General features: G+C 55.0%; 1 protein-coding gene across 7 annotated transcripts in view; it reads right to left on the bottom strand.

Moving 5' to 3' along the window:
- RGS3 (regulator of G protein signaling 3) overlaps positions 1 to 27307 on the bottom strand; it is a 140556-nt gene that overhangs the window by 7010 nt on the left and 106239 nt on the right. For 3 of the 7 annotated variants that reach the window (XM_043565887.1, XM_043565895.1, XM_043565888.1), the window contains 2 exons: positions 7814 to 8752; positions 106 to 170 (listed from right to left, as the gene is read on the bottom strand). In XM_043565887.1, coding sequence (XP_043421822.1) covers positions 106 to 170; positions 7814 to 8752 — 1004 coding nt within the window. Of the gene's footprint in view, positions 1 to 105; positions 171 to 7813; positions 8753 to 11872; positions 12915 to 25794; positions 26113 to 26190; positions 26513 to 27307 lie in introns of those variants that run through there. The other 4 variants (XM_043565891.1, XM_043565890.1, XM_043565889.1 and 1 more) reach the window with 4 other exon arrangements.

The following is a 27307-nucleotide window of genomic DNA, read 5'->3' as shown; positions in this document are numbered from 1 at the left end:
CACCTGGACCCGCGGAGGAGAGGCAAGTTTGAGGATAGAGGAGGAAAAGGGGGTTGGGGAGCCTCCCTGATTGCAAGGTTGAGGATCATGATCTTTGCAACGTACAGGTTTTTGCTCTTTCTCTTCCGAGAGGCTTCATCGTCATCCCCAACTGCGTCAGCCCCACTCATCTGTGGAAGAAAGATAGACACGTTACAGTCTGGGCATCCGAAGGCTGCTGCCTGAGCAGACAGGCTCAGGGATCCAATAGCTCCTGCCAGCCATGCCACCCCTCTCCTGCAAAGCCCCCACCCCTCAGGTGAGGGACAGGGAGACCCATTACTGGGAACGGCCTGTCCATGAAGTGCGGTTGGCTTGGCAGATCCCCCAGCCAAAGGCGTCTCCCCCTGGTGCAACTAGGAACCCAGGCTGCAGGGGAGAAGCCAAAGACACAGCCCGAATGGCAGAGCCAGAGACGTGGCACTTAATCATGGCAGGCAGTAGGGCAGACTGGAGAGCAGGGCTACAGCAGGCATTCTGCAGTGTGACTCAGCCACTCGCTGTCCCTCTGTGAGCCTCTGCTTCTTAATTTCAAAATCGAGATCATAATGACTAACTCAGGATGCTGAGGTCTGACAGAGACCTGAGATTGGTTGGCAGTGTGTAAAGTGAATTGTTGCACAAGCCTGAGAGAACCTCTTTTGCCTTAAAGTTTTCCATGACTCCCCGGTGCCCCCAGGGTAACATTCAAACTCCGTAACATGATACACAGGGTCTGGGTAGAAAGTTGCATTTTAACATCAGTTACAATTCCTTCAGTTATCTCTCCAGCCTGACCCCTGCTCCGGCAACCTCCTTGACCATGCCCTCCAGGCAAATGGAATGTCTTCACCTGATCTGCCCTGTCACCTCAGGTGTTGCACGTGCTATACCTTCCATGGGAGACATTTTTGTGACCCTCCCGTCTCCCTTTACTCCCAAGACCCAGCCTCAGGAAAGACTTAGACCTTGGGTAGGCCCCTTACATGCCTCCTCACCCGGGGAGCACCCCTAGACCAAGGGTGTGCCCCCTGCACACCTTTTGGGGTCCCCACCATATTTGAAATGGCTCTTTCTAAATCTGTCCCCTCTGCTTGACTGTGAGTTCTCAAAAGCAAGCCCTCTGTCCATCTGGATCACCTTCACGGGGCCTGGCACACATTTGAAGCGCAATAAATATTTGTCAGGTGAATGAATGAATCAAGAGAAGGAAAGCAGACTGAGAACAATGAGTCTTGAGGCCCTCACTGCCTAAATCACGGCTTGCAACTTTATCCCCCACTGCTCCACTGGGGCCCACACTTCGCACCCCCCACCCTTTCCCTCCCCTTTGCCCGTGCTGTGTCCCCATCCTGGAATGCCCTCTCTCCTCTCCCTCCTGCCCCGCCAATTCTCATCTCCTCCCGGTCTATCATTCCTCTTCTCCCGACCCCTCCAGATTTCCACCATCTCTACCAGGGCTGTCCTCTGTTCCCTTTGCCCTGCTGGTGCTTGTCCATCTTCCTCCAGGGGAAACCCAGGGCCCCAACAGTGCCACCCTAGGGCAGGAGCCCAGGAAATGTTCTGGGATGGGAGAGGCGCTAGAACTCAGAGCGGGCTGGGCATGGACACTATGTCCCAAGACAAGACAGCACGCTACCAGGTGTGGACTTCAGCTCTGACTCCTCAGGAGCCCCACCCTGGGCCTCAGTTCCCTCATTTGTAAAATAAAGACGGGCTAATCCTTAAAGTGCTCTTAATTCAAGTAAGAAAAGTGGCCTTATTCCAGATATGGCCAGCAGGGGGGGGCTACTAGCCTCAGCAGAGTACCCACCCATGGATGGATGGATGGATGGATGGATGGATGGGATTATAGCTTCATTTATGGAACTCATACTGTATGGAACTCATACAAACCCCGGAATGCGCATTATCCAGATACCATCTCGTTAATACTCAAAGTAAGTCCACAAACGGAGGCTCAGAGAAGTTCAGTCACTTGCCCAAAGACACTCAGAGTGAAAATGACGACAGCTGGAATCTGGGCCTGTATGCACTTAAGACCCGTGTTTCTCCACCAGAGGATGCTGCTACTCAAATGTAAGGACAGGGCACATTTTGAATACTCTGAGTAAAAGGCTCAGGGGAAATGCCACATCCTTCCTGAGGTGGCTGCCCAGCCAGGGTTGTAAACACGTGTGTGTACGTGCACACGCAGGCACACACCCACCTCTGGTGTGTGATCCCAGAGCTTGGGTTTACAGGAAGTAAGTATTGATCCTATTTCCACTGACTGTGGAGGAGTTTCTTAGCCTCTCAGCTTTGACTTCTTTAGCCATAGCCTAGGTGTGGTGACAGCCACAGCCCTGGCTGCTGGAAGATTCGCCAGGATAAAGTCTAGGCCCCTGTGGCCCAATCTTGGTGGCCTCTGTAACCAGGGCTGCCAGAGTTCACTGCCCAGTGAGTCTTACTTCTGTCGCCCCGTTGCACACACAGGCTGTAGTCACGCCCATGTGGCTAACAGTGCCCGAAGCCCCCACCCGTGGGAAAGGGCCACGGGCGCTGGGCTTCCTGCCATTCTAACCTCAGCTTCCGTACTTTATCGAGCCCACACAATGGGCCTGGGGACCACTCCCGCCCCGCTGCACCCCCAGCCTCTGCACTGCTGGGAAATGGGCTCTTCCTTCCACTGCTGGGAGGGGGTCATCTTCGGCAGGGACCAGCCTACACTGATCGGCCTGGTAGCTCAGGCCCTGGGAGTCGGCCCCCAGAGCAGCTAGGGAAACCCAGGCGCTGAGGGGGACCTGCAGGCCAGACAGAGAAGAAACTGAGCCAGAAAGTCAGGGTTCGGATTTCTAGCCCCACAGTGGGCCCCAAGGCTCCCCCTTCAGGAGCTGCAGTAAGGCCTGCCCAGTACCCAGCACACAAGAGGCCTCTCCCTCCCATCTCCCCACTGCCTTGCCCCTCCACAGGGCCCTCCCTGCTGAAGAAGTGGAGGAGAGTCCAGAACCATCAGCCCTCCCCTCACTCCAGGCAGGAATCTCTGGGGCCTGCCCAGCCCCCACTGGGCCTCTCCAGGGACTGGCGGCTCCCTGCCTCTTGGAATAGGAACTATAATTCTTAGTGTAATTATGACTATAATAACAGTTGTGGTTAAGAGTGTCAATTGTTCTAAACTGTCTGGATTTGAATCCTACCTCAGTGACTTATTAGCTAATTGACCTTAGCCAAGTTACAACCCCTCTGTGTGCCTCGGTTTCTTTATCTGTAAAATGGGGGATAATAGCTGGACCTACCTCCTAGGGGTATTGTGGGAATTAATTAAGTTAATACATATGAAGTGCTGAGCACAGTGCCTGGTGCTCGGTGACGATCAGCTATTGTGGTTATTGCTATTATTTATTGAGCACTCACTATGCACCAGGCACTGAGCTGAAGTGCTTTAACACACTTTATCTCACTCTTCTTTACAACAATTCTAAGAGCTATTTGTTGTCCTTTGCCCCAGTTGACAGCTGAGGAACCTGAGGCCCAGGACTGCTCAGCAGCTTGCCCGGGGTCCACAAGCTGGCAAGTAGCAGAATTTCAGGTCTGGCTCCAGACCCCACCCATGATTGAGGGCTCTCATGAGCAGGACGTCGTCTGGTTTCTCTTACTGGTCCTGACCCAACTTCTGGGGCCACCTGGCCAGGCCTGGCTGCTCTCTCTCTGACCTGGCCCTGCCTGGCAGACCCCATAGAACCTTGTGGAAACACTGGATCTAAATGCTACACGTATTTGTTTAGACATAGGAAATAACTTCTTTAAGCTTTTTTAAAATAGGAGACTAGAAGGTGTAATCACATCTTGGATCTGGAAGGCATGTTAGGGGCCCTCTTGTCTGACCTCTGGCCTAGGCGAGAAGCTTGGCGTGACAAGGTTAGCACCCTCCGCTGACAGCCTCTGCCCAAGCCAGTCCCTGTAGGAGGAGCGGGGGAAGGAAGCATGGCCAGGGAGGGCCTGCAGCCTCTGTCTCCCAGCTGTCAAAGAATGACCTATGACCCTGGGCCAAGCCAGGCCAGGCTGAGGCAGAATTCACTGGAAGCATTCTGGGCGCCGACACAGATACACCCAGGGCTTCCCTGCCTCCCAGGAAAAGGGCAGGTGTGGGCCTGTGGGTCTGCCTGCAGGGTCACCAGGGAGCAGCCAGCAAGGCAGAAGTGGGCAGCAGAGGGCACTGTGAGGCAACTCAACTCAGCACAGGGAGCCAGGCTGGGGGCGGAGGAGGGGGAGGCCCAAGGGATGACATTGGTGGGGAGGTCTCCTCTCGGAACCTTAGGCAGCCCATTTGTAAAATGGCCCTGGCGAATGGACCATCTCTCAGATCTATGTGGTTCGGATATTCCTACTCACAGCAGAAATCAGTGCACAAGGGTGACAGGTAGGGGGAGGAGTAACACAGGGACTGTCTCTCCTGTGACAGGCCACATGTGCTCCAGGCAGCCTCAGCTTAGCCACACGGCAGCACAATGACCAGCTGAGGGCCACACCAGCTCTGTCTGGGCCTCCTGGGTTTCACTTCATGACAGGATCACCGCCATGGACACAGCTTTCTACATAGAGCAACTCCTTAAATCTCTGGGACAACTCCATGAACGCTTAGCACTCCCATTTTCCAAGAGAAAATGAAAGCTCAAAGAAAGATATCACTTGGCCGAGGTCTCAGGACCAGGAAGAGGAGACAGAGCTGAGATTTGAACCTGGGGCTGTTTGACTCCACAGCCTGAAGACTTCCCTCCTTCTTCAGCTCCTGCCTGGAGCAGCCTGGAAACAGTGGCCTGTAGGCATCAGCTGACCCTCCCAAAAAAGCCAGGCCCCAGCCAGGAGGACGGAAGTCATGGCGAAACCCACTGCCTTCTCCCCGCCGCCAGCCCCCACGCCCTGTCCCTCACCAGTCTAAGGTGTGCAGGGTCCGGGGTACAGCCAGGGAGGACTGGACAGGGTGAGGCCACTGTCCAGCTCCAGCACTATGTGCTCCGTGGCCTGGGACAGAACAGCTCTCCCTCAGCCTCAGCCTCCCCGCTGGAGGACAAGTCAGGGGGTCCCACCTTACAGCAATGTTATAAAGGCCAGAAAAGGGAGCTGGAGGCACTTTGTGAATGTTGCCATAACATCACCACTCTCGCTCCTGCTCTCTTGTCCTCATCATCAGCAATGATTCCCATTTATGAGACATCCAGCAAGCGCTAAGTAGCAGGCACTGCCCTAAACACTTTACCCAAGTCAGGCTATTTAATCTTGCCAACAACCCTACAAAGGAGGTATTATTACCATACCCATTTCGCTGATGAAGAAACTGAGGTTCAGAGAAGGGCAGGGATTTGCCCAAGGCCAACTGCCAGTGAGGGATAGAGCGAGACCAGGGGCTTGCCTGGCTTAGACCTCAAGGGCAGCGTTCTTCCTGAGGCCGACTGGCTGGAGTAAGCAGGATGTACACCAAGACGGACCCGAAGCTGGGTAAGTGGAAGCCACAAAACGGCAGCCACCATAGGGCAGTCTCTGAGGCCCCCGCCAGCTCAGTCACTCAAGCCCAAGAAAGGAAACAAGAGGCCAAAAGCGGGTGGGGAAGAAAGGATGCTAGTGAAAACCTTGGGCTCCCAAAGGAGGATGCTGAAACAGGACAGAGCTGGTCTGGGATGCTGGACACCCCACACAGAAGTCATCTACCCCCCAAATAGGAGCTGAGTTCAGCTGGTTTGGGGAACTAGAAGTGTATGCATGAATGTGTATGAATTTGTCTGTATATAAATATTTGTATTTACATACAGAACAGAACTTGGAAGGGTCTTGGAGAGAGGGTGTGGAGTCAGGATCAGGGGGCCCGGCAGGCAGTGAGGCCTGGGACCTCAGCGCCCTCAAGATGGGAGTGGCCAGGCCTGGTCTGAGTGAGCCTGAGGCCTCACCTGGGTAGGGCACAGTTCTGAACCCTCTCTTATAGTAGCTGCATCAAGAAATGGCCTAAGATGGTGATACTCAAACTATGGGGAACATCACAGTCTCTGGGGGAGCTTGTTTCAAATGCAGGGCCTGGGCACCACCTGCTGGAAATTCTGATTCCAGAAGTCTAGGGTTGGAGACTTCAAAATCTATGTATTATTAACCTCTTCCTGGTGATTACAGGGCACATCAAAGTGAGCATCACATATGTTTGCTGATGAGGAAACAGATCCAGCCCCAGTCCCTTTGGGATTTAGTTCTAATTCCTGGGCCCAAAGTTTAAGGCCCTCTTCTGGGGGTTCCAGCCTGCCTTTCCAGTCCAACTGCCTTGCAGAAGGTGTCCTCCTAAGTGCCAAGTTGGCCTTATTGCTAGTGGCTGAGGCTAAGAAGGCCTCTGGGGCCATGTCCCAGCTCGGTGGGGAAATGTGCTGGAATCCATTAGTCATGTCTGCCATGGGTGTGGAGGCAGGAATGGCAGTCCGAGTGCCATGTATCTGCCACCCCTGCACTTTAGGAATCCTCTGCTCTAGCCAAACTGGCTTCTATAGACAGTTTGTCCAGGCCACGTCCACTTACAGAGAATGCCCGTCTCATCTTCTCTTTATTCTACAGCTGCTCAACCATCAAGGCCGAGCCGAGGGGCATCTTTCTCTGGAAGCTTTCCGTGATGCCCCTAGACCCTGAGGTCTTTCCTCCTTGAACTTCCACGCCGCTGGGGGTCAGCTGCCCTCCGTGGTCCCTAGCCACCCCCACCCACCCAGCTCACAACATTGTCATAACAACACCTTGCACTGTGCTGGCTGCTAGCACCTCACCAGCATCTACGAGCTCCTGTGCTAATGTCACCATCAGGCACCAGGTTCTTCCGTTCCATCCTCAACCATCCTGGGACATGAGTGCAATTAGTCTCTGCTCTTCACAGAACGACACTAAGGCTCAGAGGAGCCAAATGACTCACCCAAGGCCACACAGTAAATAAGAGACAGAGCCCAGGCTCAAGCTGGCTGGTGGGCTTCAAGGCCATGGTGCAATCTTTTCATTGCTGGGCCATCTTCCTGACCCACACAGATAACTCATTCCTCACAAGTTGAGATCAGCCTCGCAGATAACTCGGGCCCTGCAGTGGCACAGAGCACAGGGCCTGGCACACAGCAGGAAATCAATAAACATTTATTCATCTATTTATAAATATTTGCAAGAGGTGAATAGCATGGTGCTTAAGAGCTCCAGCCCCGGAGCCAGACTCTAATTCTGGTTCAGACAGTTATAAACCGTGTGGCCTGGTGCCAAGGGAGATAACCTCTCGGTGCCTCAGTTTCCCCATCTGTGGGGAACACCAATGGTATCTACTTCCTAGGCTGTTGTGAGCATTAGTGAGGTCGCATAAAATCGCTTAGAACAATGCCAGCGCAGGGGGAATATGTGCTGTCGTTGTTGGCTGATGGATTTCCAGTAGGGCGAGGCCTGGACCTAGTCTAAATTATTCTACTACAGGAGACAGCTCTCCAGCTAACGTCTCAGACCTTTTTGATCCAAATGCACAATGTCCTGGGCGAGGCCACACCTGCTCTACTTTCGGTGAGGACCCCCAATCCAGAGGAGCTGTAAAAACACAGCATCTGGAGTCACAGAGTCACGGGCTTAAGTCTAGGTGCTGCCTTCTTGGTCTCTCCATGCCTCAGCTTTCTTTTCCACCAAATGGGTAGAAGGCTCCCTGGAAGGCTTCGAGGGGCGCAGGGGTGGGACAGCGAATGCTCATACCCTGCAGCTCTGGGATCCACCTCCCTCCTCCCTACCGCCTCATTTATTACCCACTCCCACCCACCCACGGCCTTCTCACCTTCCTGTGTCCTGTGAAAAAGAGGGAAAGGTGGTGCATGGAGCCACCGTTGCGGCCCAGTTCCTTCTTGAGGGTGCGGGGCGAGGGCATGGCCCAGGTGGACGCGGTGCCCTCCCCGTCCGAGCAGTGCAAGGTAGTGTCGGAGGCGAAGCAGGGCCCACGGGCTTCCTGCAGCAGGCTGCCCTCGCTGTGTGTCCGGCGACGCAGGGAGTTCTGCACCCTCAGGGAGAGGCCCCCCTCGGCAGCCTGGCCCGCCTCGATCATGCTGCTGCGCTTGGCCTCATGGTGCTCTCCGTAGTTGTCATCACTTGTGTCCTCCTCTTCTTCCTCCTCGTCCCCCTCGTCCCCCTCCTCAGCCTCTTCTGCATCCTCCTCAAAGCCCAGGCCGCCCCCTTCCGCCCCGGCCTTCTGGCTGTAGGCGCTATCCAGCCGGACCTCGGGGATCACGAAGGCTGGCCTGGAGGCCACAGGCAGATCTCCAGGGGCTGCTGGCGGGTCCCCAGAGCTTGTGGTCTCCTCAGCTGGCAGGGGGACCTGATCTTGACAGGGCTCAAGCTCCTGAGCAGGGGGGTCCCGGATGACAGGGAGGTCTTGGCTGACTTGAGGGTCTTGGCTTGGAGGGGGTTCTTGACTAGTAGGAAGGTCCTGGCAGGGAGGGAGGGCAGGGGGTTCCTGGCATGGTGGGGAGTCCTTGCTTGGCCAGGGCTCCTGGCCTGGAGGAGGTTCCTTGCAGGAAGGTGAGTCTTTGCTGGACAGCGGTTCTTGGCCAGGAGAAGGTTCCTGGACAGAAGAGGACTCCTTATTGGGTGGAAAGTCTTGTCCTGAAGGAGGCTCTTGGCCAGAAGAGGGGTCCTTGTTGGGTGGGGGGTCCTCGGCACCCAGCTCCTTCCCTTCCTCCAAGGGCATCTCTCTCTTCTCATCCGCCTCTGGCTCAAACATCTGGGAAACAAGAAGCAAACAAGAAAAGCTCAGAATGAGAGGCTATGAGATGCCAGGCACCGTGCATGAGCCAGCATCACAGAGGCCGAAATAAATCAGGCAAAGGCCTGAACCCCACACCTGACACCCCACAGTCTAAAAGCTAAAGTGCCAAATGGAAACCTGAAAGACCCTTTGGCTTAGCTGTACACGGGTTCCCACCCTTCTCTCCTTGCTTGAATCTTCTGTCTGCTCTATAAAAAACGTGGTTGGTCATTTAGCGGGAGAAGGAGGAGAGGTAACCATGATTTTCTGGCTCCTATGGTGTGCCAGGGTCACGCCAGATTAAACACTCCTCTTGAATTTTCTTCCCAGCAGCCCCCTAAAGGAAGCGTCATGGTGTCCCTGTTAGTAAAGGAGGAGCCAGGCAGTCTCTGCCTTCGTCTCGACCAACTCAAGTCCCAAGTCAGAGCAATCACAAAGTGATAGAAGCTTAGACCTGGCCAAAGGGTATCTTCTACCTGAGCTTAAGTTCTAAAAAATCCTATTCAAACCAGACTCGCTCTGAATATTGAGGTATCTCTCTCTCTCTCTTCTTTTTTAATGTTTATTTATTCTTGCAGGAGAGAGAGACAGAGTGTGAATGGGGGAAGGGGCAGAGAGAGAGGGGGACACAGAATCTGAGGCAGGGTCCGGGCTCTGAGGTGGCAGCACAGAGCCCGACGCGGGGCTCGAACCTACAAGCCACGAGATCGTGACCTTAGTTGAAGTCGGACGCTTAACCGACTGAGCCACCCAGGCGCCCCTTTAAGTGTCTCTTTGAAACCAGTAAACTGGAATGAAATCAGAACTTCAAAATATTGCCCTATTTGGACTAAACAGATGTCCCAGGCACATGGGACCTCGCTGAGGGATCCTCCACCCAGTGATTTTCAAACTGTGTTTGGAGGAACCTCAGGAGTTCTGCACAGCAAAGAAAGCATTTCCTGTCTGACATACAACCCTCAGAACCTTGAAGTTTTTGCTGGATGCCTACAGACCTCATTTGCAAAGGGAAAAATAGGGCCCTTGATGAAGTCCGAAAGGCAGCTTGCTCACAGGAACACTGGGGCTCGGAGAAGGCCAGGCGCGCTAAGGCCACACAGGGGAAGCAGGTCTCGAGGCCGGGCTGGGCCCCTCATCACACTCGAGGATTTGGAATGTTGGAATGAGAACTATCTGGAATCCAGGTTTCACCCATCAAGAGGCCACAGCTGTCTCATGAAGGAGAAAGTGGCCACGCGTTCCTGGCCACACGTGCACATGTGTGTGCCCACACGCGCACGCGCGCGTGGACACTGGCTGAGAATCTGAGAGGTAAGTACTCCTAGAACATAGGTTAGGAGCTCTCATTGTAGAGACCGTTAATGTCCATTTGATGGATGACAATGCTGAGCACAAACAGCAGTGACTTTCCCACTATGGCACAAGCTGCCCGGGACCGAAAGGTTATGGCCAAAGCAGAGAAATCTTTTAAGCCCTGGGGAGTGTGTGACAGTGAAGCCCCAGCCAGGCTCGTATCTGGGAGTCCGTGGCTCTAGTGGTAGGGTGCTGCCCACACGTGTCAGGGGTCCCACTGACATCTGGGAGCACCAGGGATGTGAAAGCACAGTGTGGGTAAGAGCCACTGCCTGGGAGCGGGAAAGTGAAAGGTGTCCCCCCACCACGCCACCCTAGTGGAGAGGGAACTGAGCAAGGTAGCATGGAGGACCTCAGAGGACTCTAGGATGATCTGGTCAGGGTTTGGTTCTCAGGCACAGCCAAAGACCCTCTTGGAAAGGATGGTACCCTCCACCCAGGGACCCCTCAGACCCCAAAATGGCAGTGATCCCAAGTCCGCAGCACACAGAGTGGGAGGCTGAGGCCCAGAGAGGGCGAATCACACAGCGGGACTAGGGAAAGCCAGTCACTAAACCCTCCGGGTCTCAAGGTCTCCACCCATTAACTGAGATAACCAACATGCCCAAGTGACAAACCAGGAGAATATACCATGGAGAGTATAAAGTTGTTTTTTTTTTTTAAAGTAGGCTCCACGCCCAATGTGGGGCTTGAACTCAAAACCCCAAGGTCAAGAGCTGAATGTTCTACCCACTGAGCCAGCCAGGCTCCCCAAAAGTATAAAAGCCTTCAACGGGATACTGGTGGTGGTATCAGTGGTGACTAAACAGTGGATCTAAAGGGAAACACTCAAGTCACGAACCTCAAATAGTGGCATATCTTGCCCATGGACCCCTGGAAGCAAACTTGGCCAAATACCCAAAATCAAAGTTGGTGATTGTGATGACAGGCCTCTCAGTCCAGAAATGTCATCTGGAAACTAAGGTCTGTGCTTTAGCTTCATCAGACTGTTCCCAGGGAGAGAGACAGCCCCCCTGCTGACTGACAGCCCAGCCCGGAACAGTGACCTAGAGACAAGTCCCCAAACACCCGCACCAATCGGCTGCTCCTGCTAGGCTGGGGTTGGAGCAAGGCCTCTGGCTCCTTCTTTCCAGCTCCGTTTCTGATCTCATTCCAGAGCAGCCCAGTCCTCCGCCCCTCACCCCACCCGCAGGGAAGCATTCTCCTCCAGAAAAACAAACAGCCAGCCCCCCCATTCACCCACATTCAATCCCCCTCCTCCTGGGCCAGACCCCGCCGCCCCCCCCCCCCCCCCCCCGGAAGGACCCACAGAAGGAAGCAGCAACCCGTGCTCCTCAGGGCCTGGCACGGAGTGGCCCTGATGGGGTGGGGGGTGGGGGGGAGCAGGGGGCATTTCCCCTTTCCTGGGGGTGGGGGTGGGGCCAGGCCCATCCCAGTGGTGACAGAGCCCGAGCCCTACCCCTCCTAGCCCTCTGAAAGTGCAGCCACAGACCCAAAACCAGAAATGCAAGTCAGCCAGCCTCTGCCAATCCTGCCCCAAGCGGAGGCCAAACCAAACAAAGCCAGAAGGGGAAGTGCCCCTGTCCCCATCCCTCCACCCTCGCCCCAGGCAGCAGAGAAACCACCCCAGGAGCTCTCAGGGCTCCCAGGGTGCCCAGGGAGCCGAGTTTGCGTGTCAGTGGTGTCACCGTCCAGCTGGGCACCTCTGTCAAGCCTCTTGCCCTCTTGGCCCCGTCTCCTCACCTGGAGCAGGGCCACGACATCACACTGGACTCAGAAGAGTCACACTGGCCCAGAAGAGGCATTTGATAACATGGTGGCTATCGTCAGTCCAGTCTTATTTTACAGATGGGGAAACTGAGGTCTCAGAAGCTAAGGGAATGACCTAAGAAATTGGAGGCTGATTTAGTATTAGCACTCATGTCTCCTGGCTTCGTTGGGCCCTTATACTTATACACAAGTATGGTGGATCCAGGAGTTGACACAAGTGAACACTACCTGAGGCCCCTCACCTGGGCCCCCCCCCCCCCACACACACACACAGGGCAGATACTCGCAAAGAAGGGCCTGAGCTCTCTGGCTCCTTCCTGTGCTCCAGGACCAGGCTTGTGTGAATGCCCAGATAGGTTTGGTCAGGCCAGTGTTCCTGGGAGAGCTGGGGTTGGGAGTGCCTTGGGGAAGGCAGGTTCTGGAGCAAATATAGGAAATCTCAGAAATTTCGGCAGGGGGGAGGGGTGGCAAGTGAAGGAATTAGGACAGAAAAAGAGATAAAGGTGAGAGCATGTCACAATGGATGCCAGATGCGGGACTGTCCTATGAGGAACAGAGTGACACCTGCAGAGCCCTGCTACGTCAGAACTGCCCTGAGCAGCGTGAGCAGGGTATGGGGGTGGGGGAAGGGCTACGGGGACACGCATGCACACAAACACACAAGCGTTCGTTCATTCTCCAGGCACTGAGTAAGGCCCTGAGAGGACAGACGGGGACAAGTCAGACACAATCCCTGCCCTCAGTTGAGCAGAAAAAACAGAGGCTGGACAACTGGTCCTGGCGCGTCTGGTGAGTACTCTGACAGGGGAGGCAGCAGCAGCTGGCAAAACCCAGTTAGGCAGCTTTGCAACAGGTTGGGGTGATAAGAATCCGGCCACGGTGCTCCAGAGAGATCGGCCTGCTGGCCCAGGGCTTTGGGTCCACAGTGCCCTGTGCAGCTAGCTGTCCCCTTGCTGTGGGGAGTCTGTATCTCTCCCATCCATCACTTCTTTGGCTTGGCTGGACCAGTGTGAATTCTGTCCTTGTCTTGCCTGCTAGAAGCACACAGGAAATGAGCCAGGCCCTCCAAATGAAGCTGCTGTTTAGGATCTAATCAAACCCTGCCCCCAGTCCAATCCAGGACTCAGAACAGGCTGGGAAGGGTGGCAGGTAGGACTCCCAGAGCATCTCCTGGGCCCCAGAGCCCTCCCACCCCTATACCTGCTACTGGGGTAGAAGGGTGGCAGCGAGCTCCTGGAAGTGACTTGCCCAATGCCACACAGCTACTAAATGTGGAGCCAGGTCTGCTGACCCCAGAGTCAACCTGCAGCTCTCACTCTGAGATGACTCATCACATCCACCACAGATGCCGGGCTCTGTATCTGCCCTCAAAAACCACTTCCTGCACTGGCGCGGGAGGTGGGGGTTGAGAATTGGGGTTTGCCTTTGTCTCCGGGTCACGCTTACACAGCTAGGATTTTACAGATAGAGCGCTGGACATAGAGCCAGAAGACCTGGGCTGGAATCCTCCCTCCATCCTTTGCTAGCTGTGAGACCAGGCTATCGCGTCTGGTTTTCTCAGCCATGAAATGGGCCATGAAGTGAGGACACTTCCTGCCACACGCCCCATCCCCCTCCCAGAGGGCTGAGGGGACCAAGTCTCAGAAAGGACAGGAAAGTGCTCTGTCAACTGGAAAGTCGCCAGAGAAAGGGAGAGGTTATTCGAATTCCTGCCCAGCGCCTCAGACCTCCAGGCTTGACTTTTGAGACGGGGTTGCTCCTTCAAGTTTGGCATGTTCTGGGCTCCTGAGCAGCTCCCTGGCTTCTGGGTCCCTGGCATGGTGCTGGCTTCCAGGAACCTCAGCTGCCTGGCCAACGCTTAGCTCCCCCAGCCCAGCCTCGGTGCAGCTCCTCAGCCTGATTTCTTGACACGGAGAGGCTGGAGCCACCCCCGGCCCTGCCTCTGCCTGCCAGCTCAGGGCCTCCCGGCAGCTGTCCTCCTCCCCTGTCCCCAACCTGGCAGTTTTGGCACCGAACAAGGAGGAGACAGATGACACCGTGCAGCGGAGAGAGCTCTGGAGACTGAGCCCCACTGCACTCACTGGCCGGGTGACCTCAGGTATAGCCTCTCTGAGCCTCAGTTTCCTCAGCTGTAACATGGGATTCATAACAGCTCCCCGGTGCTGCAGGAGGTGTGCTGAGCTGGTGTGCACCCACAGCGTGGCACCGCATGGCCACATGAAGCGCTGGAATGGCAGCCACGACCACCGCAGGACTGCCCGTCATCGACATCTCTCTCCTTGGATTTGCTCCCACCCATCTGACAACCCCATGAGGTCATGAGCCTCTTGGCCTGTCCGTGGGAACCTGTCCCAGGCTCCTGCCCCTCTCAGTCCTGCCTACTCTCTTGTGCACCCATCCGCTCCCCTGGGGTTCAGTCACCATCCGTGCCATCTTGCCACCCCCGAGCCCATACTGCCGGCTCTGACCTGTCTCCTGAGTCTAGATTCCAGAGGTGAGTGTTCACCAAGTACTCATGAAGCAGCGCTGCTGCTCCAGAACACTGTCCTAGGCGTTGTGGGCACAATGGGAAATGAGAGAGACACAATCCCTGTCCTGGGGGAGCTTCCAGGCCAGAGAGGAAGGACTGACATGAGCCACATCGTCGGTCGGTAGCCCACAGAAACATGTAATAGATGCAAAGTGTGATCACTGATGGGCAGGAAAACCATAGAGTGCCACAGGAGAGAATGCAGCGCCACGTGGGAAAGGCCACTCCGCAATGACACTGAGCCCCAGATCTGCTCGATGGGCAGGAGAGGGTTCACTAGGGACGCCTGCGCAGTGGGGGAACAGAGGAGGCCTGTGTGGCTAGGGCCCAGGCACAGAGATAGAGACCTCCCTCTGCACATCCCGCTGGTGCCCCCAGCTCAACATGCCTCACGCTGAATGCAAGTCCACTCGATCAATGATGCCACCGCCAGCTGCCGAAACCAGGGACCTGGGTTCCACCCTTTCTCCCTTTCCCTTCACTACCACCCCCACTACTCTGGCCAGCCACCAACACCTCCTGATTGTCCCTGGGAGTATCTTCAGAATCACTCCCCCGGGGTAGGTTATGCATGTATGGGGTCAGGGAGTATACGGGAACTCTCTCTACTTTCTTCTCAATCCCTAAAACTGCTCTAAAAACAAGGTGTATTAGCTTAGAAAAAAATAATCTCTCCACTCCCTCCACCTTCACCACCACCACCTCCCCCCAGGACACTGTCATCTCCCACCGGAATGGAGGCGGACCTCCCAGCGGCAGCCCAGACCCCTTTAGTGGCCATGCCAGGGAGCCTTTTATGCAAATCTGACCCTGTCACTCCCCTGCTTAAAGCCCTGTCAAGGCTCCCCAACGCCCTCCAGGTAAGTCCCAATCCTGTAGCCCTGAGAGAGCCTGGGGTCTGTCTTCCTCTGACTTCACCTCCTACCACTAGCCATCTTAAGTGTTTGATGAGAATGAATGGATGGATGAATGGATGAAGGAAGGAAGGAATGGGCAATCCAGTGAATGTCACAGGACCATCTAGACTCTTAGGACCTGAAGTGTGGCCCCTGAACCAGCAGTAGCAACAGCAGCTGGAACCTCACATGAAATAGAGAATCTTAAGGCCTCAACCGACAGCTCCTGGTTCAGAATCTGCCTTTTACCAAGATACCGAGAGATTAATTTGCACGTTAAAAATAGCACTGATCCAGACTATTGGTTCTCAAAAGAGAGGTACACTTTAGAATCACCGGTGGAGCATTTTAAAAATATCTGTATCTGGGCTCAATTCCAGACTTATTGGATAAGATTCCCTGAGAGTAGAGCTGGTATCTTGACTTCTTTCTAACTCCACAGATAATTCTGGGGAGCAGCCCCAGTTAACAGATAAGGTGAGTGGGACCGAGAGAAGGGAGGCGATGTGCCCGAGGCCATACAACAGAATCAGGACGAGAATGCAGACCAGAACTTAGTGTAGGACCAGTCCCAACAAACACCGCTCCCGCCATAACGGAGGCCCACGCAGAAGAGGCATGACCTCAGCAGCCCCTCGTCCCCAGATAAGGAGCTGGCAAGCTCCCTCGCAAGCTACCCATTCGTGTTTCCTATTAACAGAGGCCCAAATCCAGGAAAGAAAGGAAGGAGGAATTTGAATACAGATGGAAAATTCTCCATCCCTAAAGGATCCCACGACTATACTCATGGGTCTGTTGGGGACTCAGGACGGCAACACATCACAACAGGGAGCATACCTGTTGACTGAAAGCAATAGTGAGGCACAGAGGAGAAGCAGCTCTTCCAGTCCAGAAACTCGGGACGAAGCCAACACACAGGGAAGAAGAACCCTGAGGAATGAGAACTGAGGCGAACCCTCTTAGAAGCTTCCCTACTCTTGGTACTGCTACCTGGGTAAGCCTGAAGGACATGTCTTCAGGCCTGGCCTTTGGCGCTTTGATGCAATGCCCGGCACCATCCTGCACGCCCAGCTTCTCACTGGGCAGGGAAAGCAGTTCCCGAGATATGAGTTTCCAGGACAAAGCTCCCCTGTCTGCACCTTGCCAAGCTCCTTCCCTTGGGTCCCAAATGCCACTGCTTCAGTGCGTGGGGGTGGCCTGGATTGGTGGCCCCCCATAGCCCAAAGACCCCTGCCACACACCTCGGCCCTCTTCTCTCCTGAAAGCTGTAAGAGTGGAGAGCAGGGCTGTCCCAGCTGCTTCCTGTCCCCACAGGGACCCGTGCCTCCGTCAGAAGGAGAGCGCCAAGCCTCTCCTGCCCCCAGGCTCTCTGCTCAGAACCAGCCCCCTGAGGGCCCTGCCACCATTCCCCTTCCCACCTGGCACCCCTTTCTCTGCCCGGTCCACATGTGTGTCCGCACGGACTCACTTTCCTATTGCGTCCCCCTCCTCAAGTTCATCTCCTTCCCATCCTCTGGAGCCCAGTGAAATGCTCCTTGGGATGCCCTGGCTAGGGGGCTCTCTGTATTCCTGCCAGTGCCCAGCCTGCCCTGCTCTCAGGGTCCTGGGCATGCCCTGTTTTGGCTCATCAAGATTATGTCCCCGGCTCACTCCCTCCCACCCCCACCCCCAGAGTTACTCAGCGAATACCTACAGATCTCCAGCCATGTGCCAGGGCCTGTGCGGGGCAAACAGTGACAAGACACCTTCCCTTCCCGGAAGGTGCTGATCTATGGGGCAGAGAGCCAGGTGAAGGGCCTGCATCAACCCCCCACACGCCCATTGCTCCCCCAGGGGGCTGTGGAAGCACAGAGGCAGCAGGAAAGATGGGGATGGCTCTTGGAGGAGGTAATGGGGACAGGGATGGGAGAGGATGTCCGGGCCAGAGACAGAGATAGCATGGAACATTCGAGGAAGTGCAGGTGGTTCCATGGAACAGAAGCATGGATATGGTAAAGAATTTGGACTTGGACTTGGACCCTGAGAGCAGTGTTTACGTGCTGCTGTAGAGATAGGGGAGGTGGAGCCAGAGATGATGGAAACAGAAAACAAAGAAAAGGATATGGGGGAGAGAGGAAGAAAGAAACCATAAATTGAGTGTCTACCAAATGCCGACCCCGTGACGGTTGCTTTCCATACACTCTTGAACCCCAGCAACCCTGTGTGGTAGGGACCATTGGCCCGATTTGGCAAACGAGGAAAATGAGACTCAGAGAGGTTAAGGTAACGTGCAAGATCACAAAGCAAGTGAGCAGAGGAGTCGAACTGAAACCATGGTCAGCCTGGCTCCAAAGCCCTTTCTCTTTCTACTACCCCATGGCCTCCTTTCCTCCTTTCTTGCCCCTTCACCGCCTTCCTCACCCTCTCCCTCCCAAGCACCCATCTGGGCCAGGCACTGTGCTAGGCACAGTGAGCGATACCAGACTCAGGGGCCCTGCTCATACCACAAACTGCTGGAGACCGAGGGACAGGTGTCTGACTCGCCTGGCAGGGGGGAGGGTGGGGGTAGAATTCCACACATCTGGTGACCTTCCCAAACCGTCTCCCTCCAGAGACCACTTCATGCGCGGGGTGAGCCAGAAGCGTGTGGCTTCTCTGTGATATTCTATGCTGGGCTGATCAAACAAAAAAGCTCCGCCAAGCTGGGAGGACCCCAGGGAAGGGCACAAATAGCACTGTGGCCATGAGACCAGGATTGGGAATCAGGCAGCCCTGGGGTCCAATCTCACTTCCTAACCCTGTGGCTGAGTCAGGGGGCACAGCAGTGCTCAGCCCACTGGGGGGCCCTCCCTCTCCACCGCTTGGCTCTCCCTCCTAGCAGGTACAGGGACCAACCCGAAATCTCAGGCTTCACTCCAAGCAACAGCTCTGAGAACAGAGGTGCCTTCAGAGCTGGGGGTCGTGGGTGGGGGAAGCCTAATGCTGGTGAAGAACCGAGGTCTGGAGACAGACAAACCCAGGTTCATGTCCTGCCTCTGCCACTTCCTAACTAGGTGCCTTTAACCTCTGGACAGGCTGCTTAACCAATTCAAGGTTCAGTTTTCTTATCTGTAAGTGGTGATGTAAGTCACGACTACCTACATCACGGCATTGTTGGGAGGTAATCCACATAGTAAGTGTTCAATGAACATTTCCAATTCCTGTAATCAGACTTATTACTGTCATCACAGAGATCACCAGTCTCCTTCCTTGCATCCCACTCTGGGAGAGGACACTTAGCACATTCTTCCCCCTAAGATGGAGGCACTGTTATCTGTGCATTCCAGGGGAGGAAACTGAGGCCCGTAACAAAGGCCCTGGAGGCTGGAGAGGTAGCTGAGCCTGTGTTCCGTTTCCCCTAGGCTGGGTCAGTCTGGCTCCCTGTGTGGCCCGAGCTAAATCCCTCTCCTCTCCAGACCACGTCTTCTGGAGGGGGTCTGTCCAGCACTGAATCTCAGCCAGCCTGGAGGAATCAGGGCTCAAGGTATGGTCAGGTCTCCTTGTGGGCACATGGAGGGCAGGAGGAGAAGAAAGCACCCCCTCTTCAGAGACCCCAATGCTTGTCTGTCCGCCCCAGTTCCTAAAATGTTCTTCTTTCGGGGCCTTCAGTGCCGGGGGCACTGGATGGGGGGAGTTGAGGGAGGAGGCTCTTCCATTCCAGGATGCCAGAATGGGTATCTGGCCACAAGCCATTGGTGGTTACCTCCAAGGCCTTCCCCAGCACGCTGTGACCTCCACCCCTGCCTCTCTGAAGCAGACACCCTTTCTGTTAAGGGGTGACGTTGACGCTGGGTTTATCTGGGGTTGCAGTTCCAAAACCATCCTTCTGGCCTCCTCCTGGCCTGGGACTCTCTCTCTCATCTCCCTCACACGGACCTGATTATATTCCTCTCCTGCTGCAAACCCTTCTATCTCCCTAGGATAGTCCCAGCTCCTTACCCTGTGTGTTCGGCCCCTGCCACCGGATCTCCCGCCACGCCATTTCTCTTCCCCCAGCCAGTCTAAACTAGTTGTAGTTCCCCAAACACACTCCGCTCTCAGGCACCTCGAAACCCCTCCTCACTGTACTTCCTACCTAGAACACCCTGCCCTCCCTTGTCCACCGGGCAAACTCCTACTGATCCTTCAAAATTGAGCTCACCCACACGTGTATTGTCCCCTTGATTGCCGACAAAGATGATGATGCCCTAGAGTGAGAGAGGATGGTGTTTTCATTAATTGGATAACCACCCTGAGCAAATGAGTCTTGACCTCACCATCCACCATACATAAGAATCTATTTCAAGTAGATTTTGGATCTAAATATGAAACATAAAACGACAGAATATCTGGAAGATAACATAGAACACACCCGCAACTTGGTAACAGGCAAAGAAACAGGATTCAATTGGCCCTCTCGGTAAAGAAAAAGACCGACAAGTTGGACTGCATTAAGAACTTCTGTACTTCAGAGGATACCCTCATCAAAAGAATGAAAAGGTAAGACGCAGAGCAAAAGGAGATGTTTGCAATGTCTATATCCCACAATGAAAATATACCCAGAATATTTTTTAAGCTTCCACAAACCAATAAGAAAAAGACAGACAGACAACCCAATAGAAAATGTGGCGGGGGGGGGGGGTGGAGGGAGAGGAAGGTTACACGTGAACAGGTGCTTCACTAAGAGGTGGCCAATGAACATATGGAAAGGTCCCAAACCTCATTAGTCACCAAGGAAATGCAAATTAAAAAACCATATTTAGTTATCACAATATCTAATACTGGTTGGTGTGGTGGTGGTAAGGATGTGGAGTAACAGAAGCTCTCTCCTACACAGCTCAAAGAGGGCAATGGTGTCAAGCCTGGGAAATTATATGATAGTATCTACTAAAGCTAATTATATACCACTTTATGACTCAGCAGTTGTAAACCTTAGGTATTTACCCAGCAGAAAAGTAGATACAGCCTATCAAAAGACATCTATGAGATTCTCCAGAGCAGTACTCTTCATTTTAAACTCAAGCTGGAAACAAGCCAAATGTTCATCACCAGGAGAAATGAATAAATTGCAACATCGTCACACAACGAAATATCCTACAACAGTGAGAAGGAACAAAATAAAACTTCATACAGTTACATTGACAAGTCTCATCATCAAAATGCAGACCCAAAGAAGTCAGCATAAAAGAGTGCATGCTTGGGGCGCATGGGTGGCTCAGTTGGTTGAGTGTGTACAACTTCCGCTCAGGTCATGATCTTGTAGTTCGTGAGTTCGAGCCCCAAGTCGGGCTCTGTGCTGACAGCTCAGAGCCTGGAGCCTGCTTCGGATTCTGTGTCTCCGTCCCTCTCTCTGCTCCTCCCCCACTCACACTCTGTCTGTCTCTCTCTCTCTCTAAAAAAATAAATAAACATTCTTTAAAAAGTTTTAAAAAGAGTGCATGCTTGGTGATTCCAGGTATACAAAGTTCAAAATCAGGCAACACTAATCAATGAGAGAAGGTCAGGACAGAGCCTTGTTTGAGGTGGTAGTGACTGAAAGGAGAGGGTGCATGCAGGGCTATTTCTTGGGTACTAGAATATTCTATTTCTTGACCTGGAGAGTTTGTTCACTTTGTGAAAATTCATCAGCTGTATAGTTCCAACCATTTTGAAACTATGTTGCATTTCAACGGAGAAATTTATTTAAAGACAAACAAAAGCCCTCATCCTGGTGTCCCCCTGTTCCCTCCTTCCTCCATGAGCCCCTCTCCTTGGTGCGCATCTCTGATAGCACATTCGGACGCCCCCAAAAGCCGCTGCACCACCTCCTGTTTCCAGAACACCAACTCCGTGTCAGACCCCACGCCAAGCGCCTCACTTCTCCCACATCATCTTGTTCAAGAACAGCCACCGTGAGGTGACACGCGAGTGGCACTCAGCCACTGCCACGACTCAGCATTAGTGCACACGGAGCGCTTCATGCACACACATCATCTCATTCAACCAGTGAGGCCGGGCCATTGCCTGAAGAGACTCAGGCAAGGAGAGAGAGGTTCAGTGTCTTGCCCAAGGGCACACAGCTGTACCACGCGTGGGAGAGCCTGGTCTCTCTCCAGTCCAGAGCCCACGCACCTGCACGAAGCACACTACACAGCCTCCCCCTGGGATTAGAAGGGACAGTGCCTGGACACACACAGGTGACTTCTGTGGCTAGGCGGGAACCGCATCTACACTGCAGAAGGGTGGAGAGACCGGGACAGAGACCTGCTCCTTCGATGGACAAGCACCCATGCATCCAGACTCAGCCTCACCTCCTGCAGGAAGTTTTGCTGTGGCTCCCAGGCTGGGTTGGAAGCTTCCTCAGGGTTCCCCCCTCCCCAAGTGTCTGCATCAGAGCTGTGTTGCTACCATCCATCACATGCCCATCGTTGGCACTGGATTGAAGATTGGGCCCTTTATGTCTATACCTCTAGTACCTGGCCGATGCATGGTACCTAGCAAGTATTTAACAAGTGTGGAAGGGAGGGAGGGAGGCAGAGCAGACAAGTTCAGAGCTGTTACTGAGTGAGATCAGCTGGGAACTCCATTAATCAAGGTCCGAGCAGTGATGGTTTCAGTGTCCTGGATGGGCATTGGTTGCAGCCCCTGACTTAAGGAGAAGCACGGCCACACGGCCTTCCATTCCATGGCCTTCCTCCCACCCCCGGCTGCCCCCACCTTATCTCCAAGGTTGTGGCCAGCCAGCTGGTTCCCAGAGACTCTGCCCTGCTCTTTCTCCCCTCCCCCCATGTTCCCCCACTTTCTGCCACCGTGCCCCGAGAGCCTGATTCCACTATTGGCCTGAGGCTAACCCCACCAGGAGGTAACTGAGGACACCACAGAGAGCCCTGGCCACGCGGAGAAAGGCATGCCCGGTTCCAAATAACTTACTACACCCCCTGCCTTTCTAAGTTGGGAGCCGCTGACAGTTCTCCAGCAGCAGCCTGATCTATGGTGCCAGGTGCAAGCAGGCTGGCCCATCGCAGGCAAGGGAAGGGGACAAGCCCCGGGCCATCTGGAACAGAGAGCACACCTGGCAGCTATCCATACATCTGGAGTGATGGTCAAGGCCCACCGCCAGAGAAAGAGGGTAAGAGGGTCTCCTGGGAGCCCCCGCCCTCTCCTCTGTGCCTGGAGGCTCCGATCTGCCAAGCACCTCCTGGCCCCAGCACCCCTCTCCCCAGTCCTGCCCCACCCCCACCCCAATCCCAGACGCCTGGGTGCAGCTGGCTGTGCAGGAGAAGGTGGCAGCCCCCTGGGGCTGAGCCTGGCTGGCCTGCTGTGAGTGGCTCCAGCCTCTCTGGGCTTAGCGGGCTGAGCCATAAGCAGCCTTGTTTATCCCTGGGAGGAATGACGGTTTTCCCTGAGCAATGACATCTTGGAAACGGCCTGGCTCCACAAACAACAACAAACCTCCCAGCCCTGGCCTGGGCTCCAGCCTGCATGAGAAGGCCTCTGACCAAAACTGCCTGAATAACAACAGGTTAGGGGCTGCTTTCCTGCTAAGCCAGACCCTGGCCTTGACCAGTAACGCTCAGAAGAGAAGAGGGTCTACAGAGACTCAAAGAACTGGGTGGCTGCAAGGTCCAGCTCCTGGTTGCTCCAAAGGGGAAACTGAGGTGGGGGGGGGGGTTGCGGAATTTTGCCTGAGATTATCCAGTGAGTAGGAGCTAGAATGTGCCTCAGTCTCTGGCCTGTTGGCCAAGCAAGAGCTTTCTCTACTGCACACAGTTTTTCAGAGGAAAGCCAGGTTCTAGCTGGTAAGCCAGAGGGGTTCTAGAAAGGAATGTGTCACTGGGGAGTCTGAAAAAGGGGGGACATCAAGATGAAAGCCAGGTACTCTGAGTCATCCAGTTGGTGTGACACAGAGATTTGAGCTGGGGAACCGGAGACCTGGGTTCTCGTGCCCACTTGGCTGCTGAGTTTAACGTAACCTCAGGCAAGTCCTTCCTCCCCTGCCTCAGTCCCCTATCTGTCCAGAAAGCAAATGGACTCAGTCATCTCCAGGGCCTTGGGAAACTAAATGGGAAGAAGCTCTAAGAACCTCCAGGAACCCAGCTGGGCATGGGCACTCCCTCCTCAACTGTGCCTCTTCTGGGGAAGCCAAGCGGACCACTGGCTGAGAACCACCCTCACACAAAACCCCAGATCCACCTCCATGGTGGGGCCCCATCCCAAGGGGGCCCAAGCTTGGATCCAAACCGCTGCAGTCTGTGCAAAGGACCATGGACATTGCATTCAAAGCCGCCGGGGGGCGCCCCGGTGGCTCAGTCGGTTAGGCATCCGACTGCGGCTCTGGTCATGATCTCACGGTTCGTGAGTTCGGGGCCCACGTCCAGCTCTGTGCTGATAGCTCAGGGCCTGGAGCCTGCTTCTGATTCTGTGTCTCCCTCCCCTGCTCGCACTCTGTCTCTCTCTCAAAAATAAATAAAGATTAAAAAAAAAAAAAAAGCAGCCGGGGCTTCCCCTTCCATCCTCCATGGCCCAGACCCAGACCACGTAAACACCACCCAGCCCAGTATGACTCCTGGGTGGGCTCTCGAGACGGCGACCTCAGCCTCAGATAGGCTGAAAACAAGATTCTCCCTGTCCCACCTCCTGTCAAATCCCACCTCCCAACCCCTTGGCCCTGTGGCATCAAAATAGCCCCTTGGCCTCACACAGAAGCTAGGTCTCCTCCCAAGGGGCTCTGCACCAGGTCCTCAAGTTGATAGGGCCCACTATCTGCCACAAAGAGCGAGGAGGTGGGCAGAAGGAACTGACTCAGACGTCAGTGCTTGTCCTCAAGGAAAGCCCATCCTAGCCCTTTCCTACCATGTCCTGGGCCCCAGGCCCAGGGACTCAGAGATGAAGAAGACCTAATAGGACACGAAAGCAATCACCCTGGGTGCCACCGCCAATGGAGAGACAGGTTCCAACAGCAGTATCTGCTCTAGTTGTAGAAATTTGAGTTCTCCAGGATCAAGACCTAGACAGAGGAGATGGGCTTTCCAGGCAGCGGGGATACGCACAAAGGCAAGAAAGCTGGAGGGTAGGATGGTTTCACTGATACCAAGTACTATCATCAGAAGCCCCCGAAAGGATTTCTGGTTCGAGGCCCCGAAGGCTTCCCAACAGGGGGTCACTCGCCTCAGCTGCCTCCGTCTTCACTGTCCCCCTGGCTATTTCAGATGCCAGGCTGGGCCTGAAGCAAGCCCTGCTGTGGAACTTGGCTCCCTGAAGGGCCCGCCCCAGGCTAAGCCATGCCACGTGCTAGGGCTGGGGAAGAAGGGAGGTGTCCCTTGGCTGGGTGCAGAGGACTCCAGGGGCCCTGGTGGAAAGTTTGACTATGGCCGCAGTGCCCCAGCTGGGATCCACAGGCACTGGTGGGCAGGCACTGAAGCTCCTTCCTTCCTTCCAAGAGATGTCCCCACTCCAGCCATCTCAAGAGAGGAGCCAGATAGCCCCCCGCCATAGGCCTGAGGGCAGCAGGATGTGGAAATTTTTCCGTGAAGGGGCCCTGTACTTAATTAGGCATCTCAAGCCAGGAACGCGACATTCAGAGGGGAGGTACGCAGCTCAGGTAGGGTAATGGCACCCATGTATCCTGTCCTCACTGTTCCAGGAGACAGAAGTCCTCTATCCTGGTCCTGGCCAAAGACCTGCAGCGTGGACATGGCCCCTTCCCAATCTGGACCATAGGCTCTTCCACAGCTCCAAGGTCCCGGGGCACAAAGGTTCTTCCTGGACACCTCAGGAGATGTGGGGCTTCCAAGTTGATAAAAGAATTAGCCTCTGTCCCCTCATAGTGGCTAGCTCTGCGGGGTGAGCAGGTCTCTAACAATTACCCCCTCCCTACAGATCTCAACTGGAGCCAAGGGAGCAGGTGCAGGACCTTTCCCAAGAGGCTCAGGAGGCAGAGCATCCCCGCTTGTGTTTCCTGTGTACATTTCAGCAGAAGTCTATCGAATCGCAGCCAAGCCCCCCATTGAGATTGCCCTCCCCCAGACCACCTCCTTCCCAGACACAGAAGTAGGCAAAAGCAAACATCCCTGGTGCCTGGAGTACGGTCAGCATCCCTGACAGGATCACCAGCATGGCTGGCTGAACGCGCCCTCTCCAGGCAGTGTCCCAACTTGTGGTCACCAAACATTCCTTTCTCCCAGAAAGAAAAGCCGGCTGGCCAGCCTGGAAGTGGGGAGCACCACACAGTGGTAGAATAGCCCTAACCCTGCAGGTCTTCGACCCTGAGAAAGACAGACACGCACACACAAACGTGCGCGTGTGTGTGCGCGCGCGCGCACACACACACACACACACACACACAGCTATCTCAGAGCATAATACACACGATTTAGTTGCAACATGCCATCAATGGCTGCCCTGGGGAGGAAACAATAGAAACAGGGGCATGGGGTGGCCTGGACAAGAGCCCCCAGCACACCACACACACACCCTGTCACCAAGGCACCTACCCAATTCACTCCGGCAGGGACCCAGGAGGCTCCTAGCTGCCGCTGCTGCCGGCCAGCCCGCCAGCCCGGTCTCCACTGGGCTCCTCCCGCAGGCGGGCGGGCAGGCGGGCGGCCGTGGCTGTGGCAGCTCCTGGCCGCCCGGCCGCCTGTGTCAAGCGGCTGCCTTCCCCAGACAGAGCTCCTTTGTGTCAGCAGAGCTATTTATGGACTTACCCAAGTTCCCCAGGGGAGCGATACCTGCTGGGAAAAGCTGAACCAAATGACCAGGTTCCACCTCCCACATCTAGGTAGCGTTTTCAAAACCCTTGCATCACTCGCCCCTCCTCCTCTTCCTCCTCCTCCTGCTTGCCCTCCTCCTCTTCCTCCTCCTCCTTTTTCTCCTTTCCAGACACACACCCTGTCCAGCCGGCGGCTGCCGCTCTGGGTTTCTTTCTTCCATCAAGTAGAAAACTCTGATTTCCCAAGCCACTTTCATCCGAGGAGAGCGGGATGTCTCAGGAAGCGTTCTAGTCCTCGGCCAGCCAGTCCTTGAGCCTGCGAGGGGCCCCGGCTCCCGGGTTACGTGCTCACACGCTCACGGGCCCTGGCTCCCCTGCGCCTGTCCCCAGGGCCTGGGCTGGGCCCCCAAGTGCCTCCCTGGAGGGAGAGGCATCCATCACTCACGACGGCGGCGGCAGCCCCAGGCACTGGGATCCGGAGCCGGGTGCACCCCACACGCATGCTGACGGCTCCCCCGGCTGGGGCAGTGCAAAGCCAGCAGCTGCTGCTCTGGCAGGATGGAGCCAATCGCCGGGGCTTCCCGTCACACCCCCACCCCCACACTGCTCGGATCCCGGCGCACCGCTGCAATTTAACTTGGGGGTCCTGCAGCCAACACTCCGCTGATTCCGAGAATGTCGCTGCCTTGGGATAGGGGAGCAACTGCTTCACTCAGCGCACAGCAGCACCCTCCAGTGTAGCTGGAGCTGAGCACTCTTGTATGTCAAATTCTGGGGAATCAGATGGACCGAGAGCGTGGGGCTTCCTCCCCCACGGTACCATGGCTGGGAGGGGCACATTACAACAGTTCAGGAGTTAGGGCCACAAGTGAAGGAGAGACATCCCTTAACAGAGGGACCGTGGCAGGAGGGGGTGGGTGGGAGGCAGAAGAAAGAGCCTTGGACTAGGAGGCTGGGTATCACTGATCAAGTCCCTGTCCACCTCTGAGCCTTGCTTTCTGCATCTGTAAAATGGGACTGACAACCCTTGACCTGCCCACCTGTGGGATTCAGAGAGCATTCAATGATCCCATGTCAGGCATTATTCCCAAAAGGTGAACTCATTTAATTCTCACAGCACCTTGTGAGGCAGGGGCTATTACTGCCCCACTCAATGGACAAAGAATCTAAGGTCCAGAATGACAACAGACGGCGCCCAAATAGAGTCAGAGCAGCTAGCTGGCTGTCCAGCCAGGATTGAACACCAGTCGGGCCAAGTCCAGGCTACCCGCTCCTATGGCCCTTGCAGAGTTCAC

Source organism: Prionailurus bengalensis, chromosome D4 (assembly GCF_016509475.1).
Source record: "Prionailurus bengalensis isolate Pbe53 chromosome D4, Fcat_Pben_1.1_paternal_pri, whole genome shotgun sequence".
NCBI lineage: Eukaryota > Metazoa > Chordata > Mammalia > Carnivora > Felidae > Prionailurus > Prionailurus bengalensis.
The sequence above is the reverse complement of the archived record's forward strand: the minus strand, read 5'-3'. Positions and strand labels throughout refer to the sequence as shown.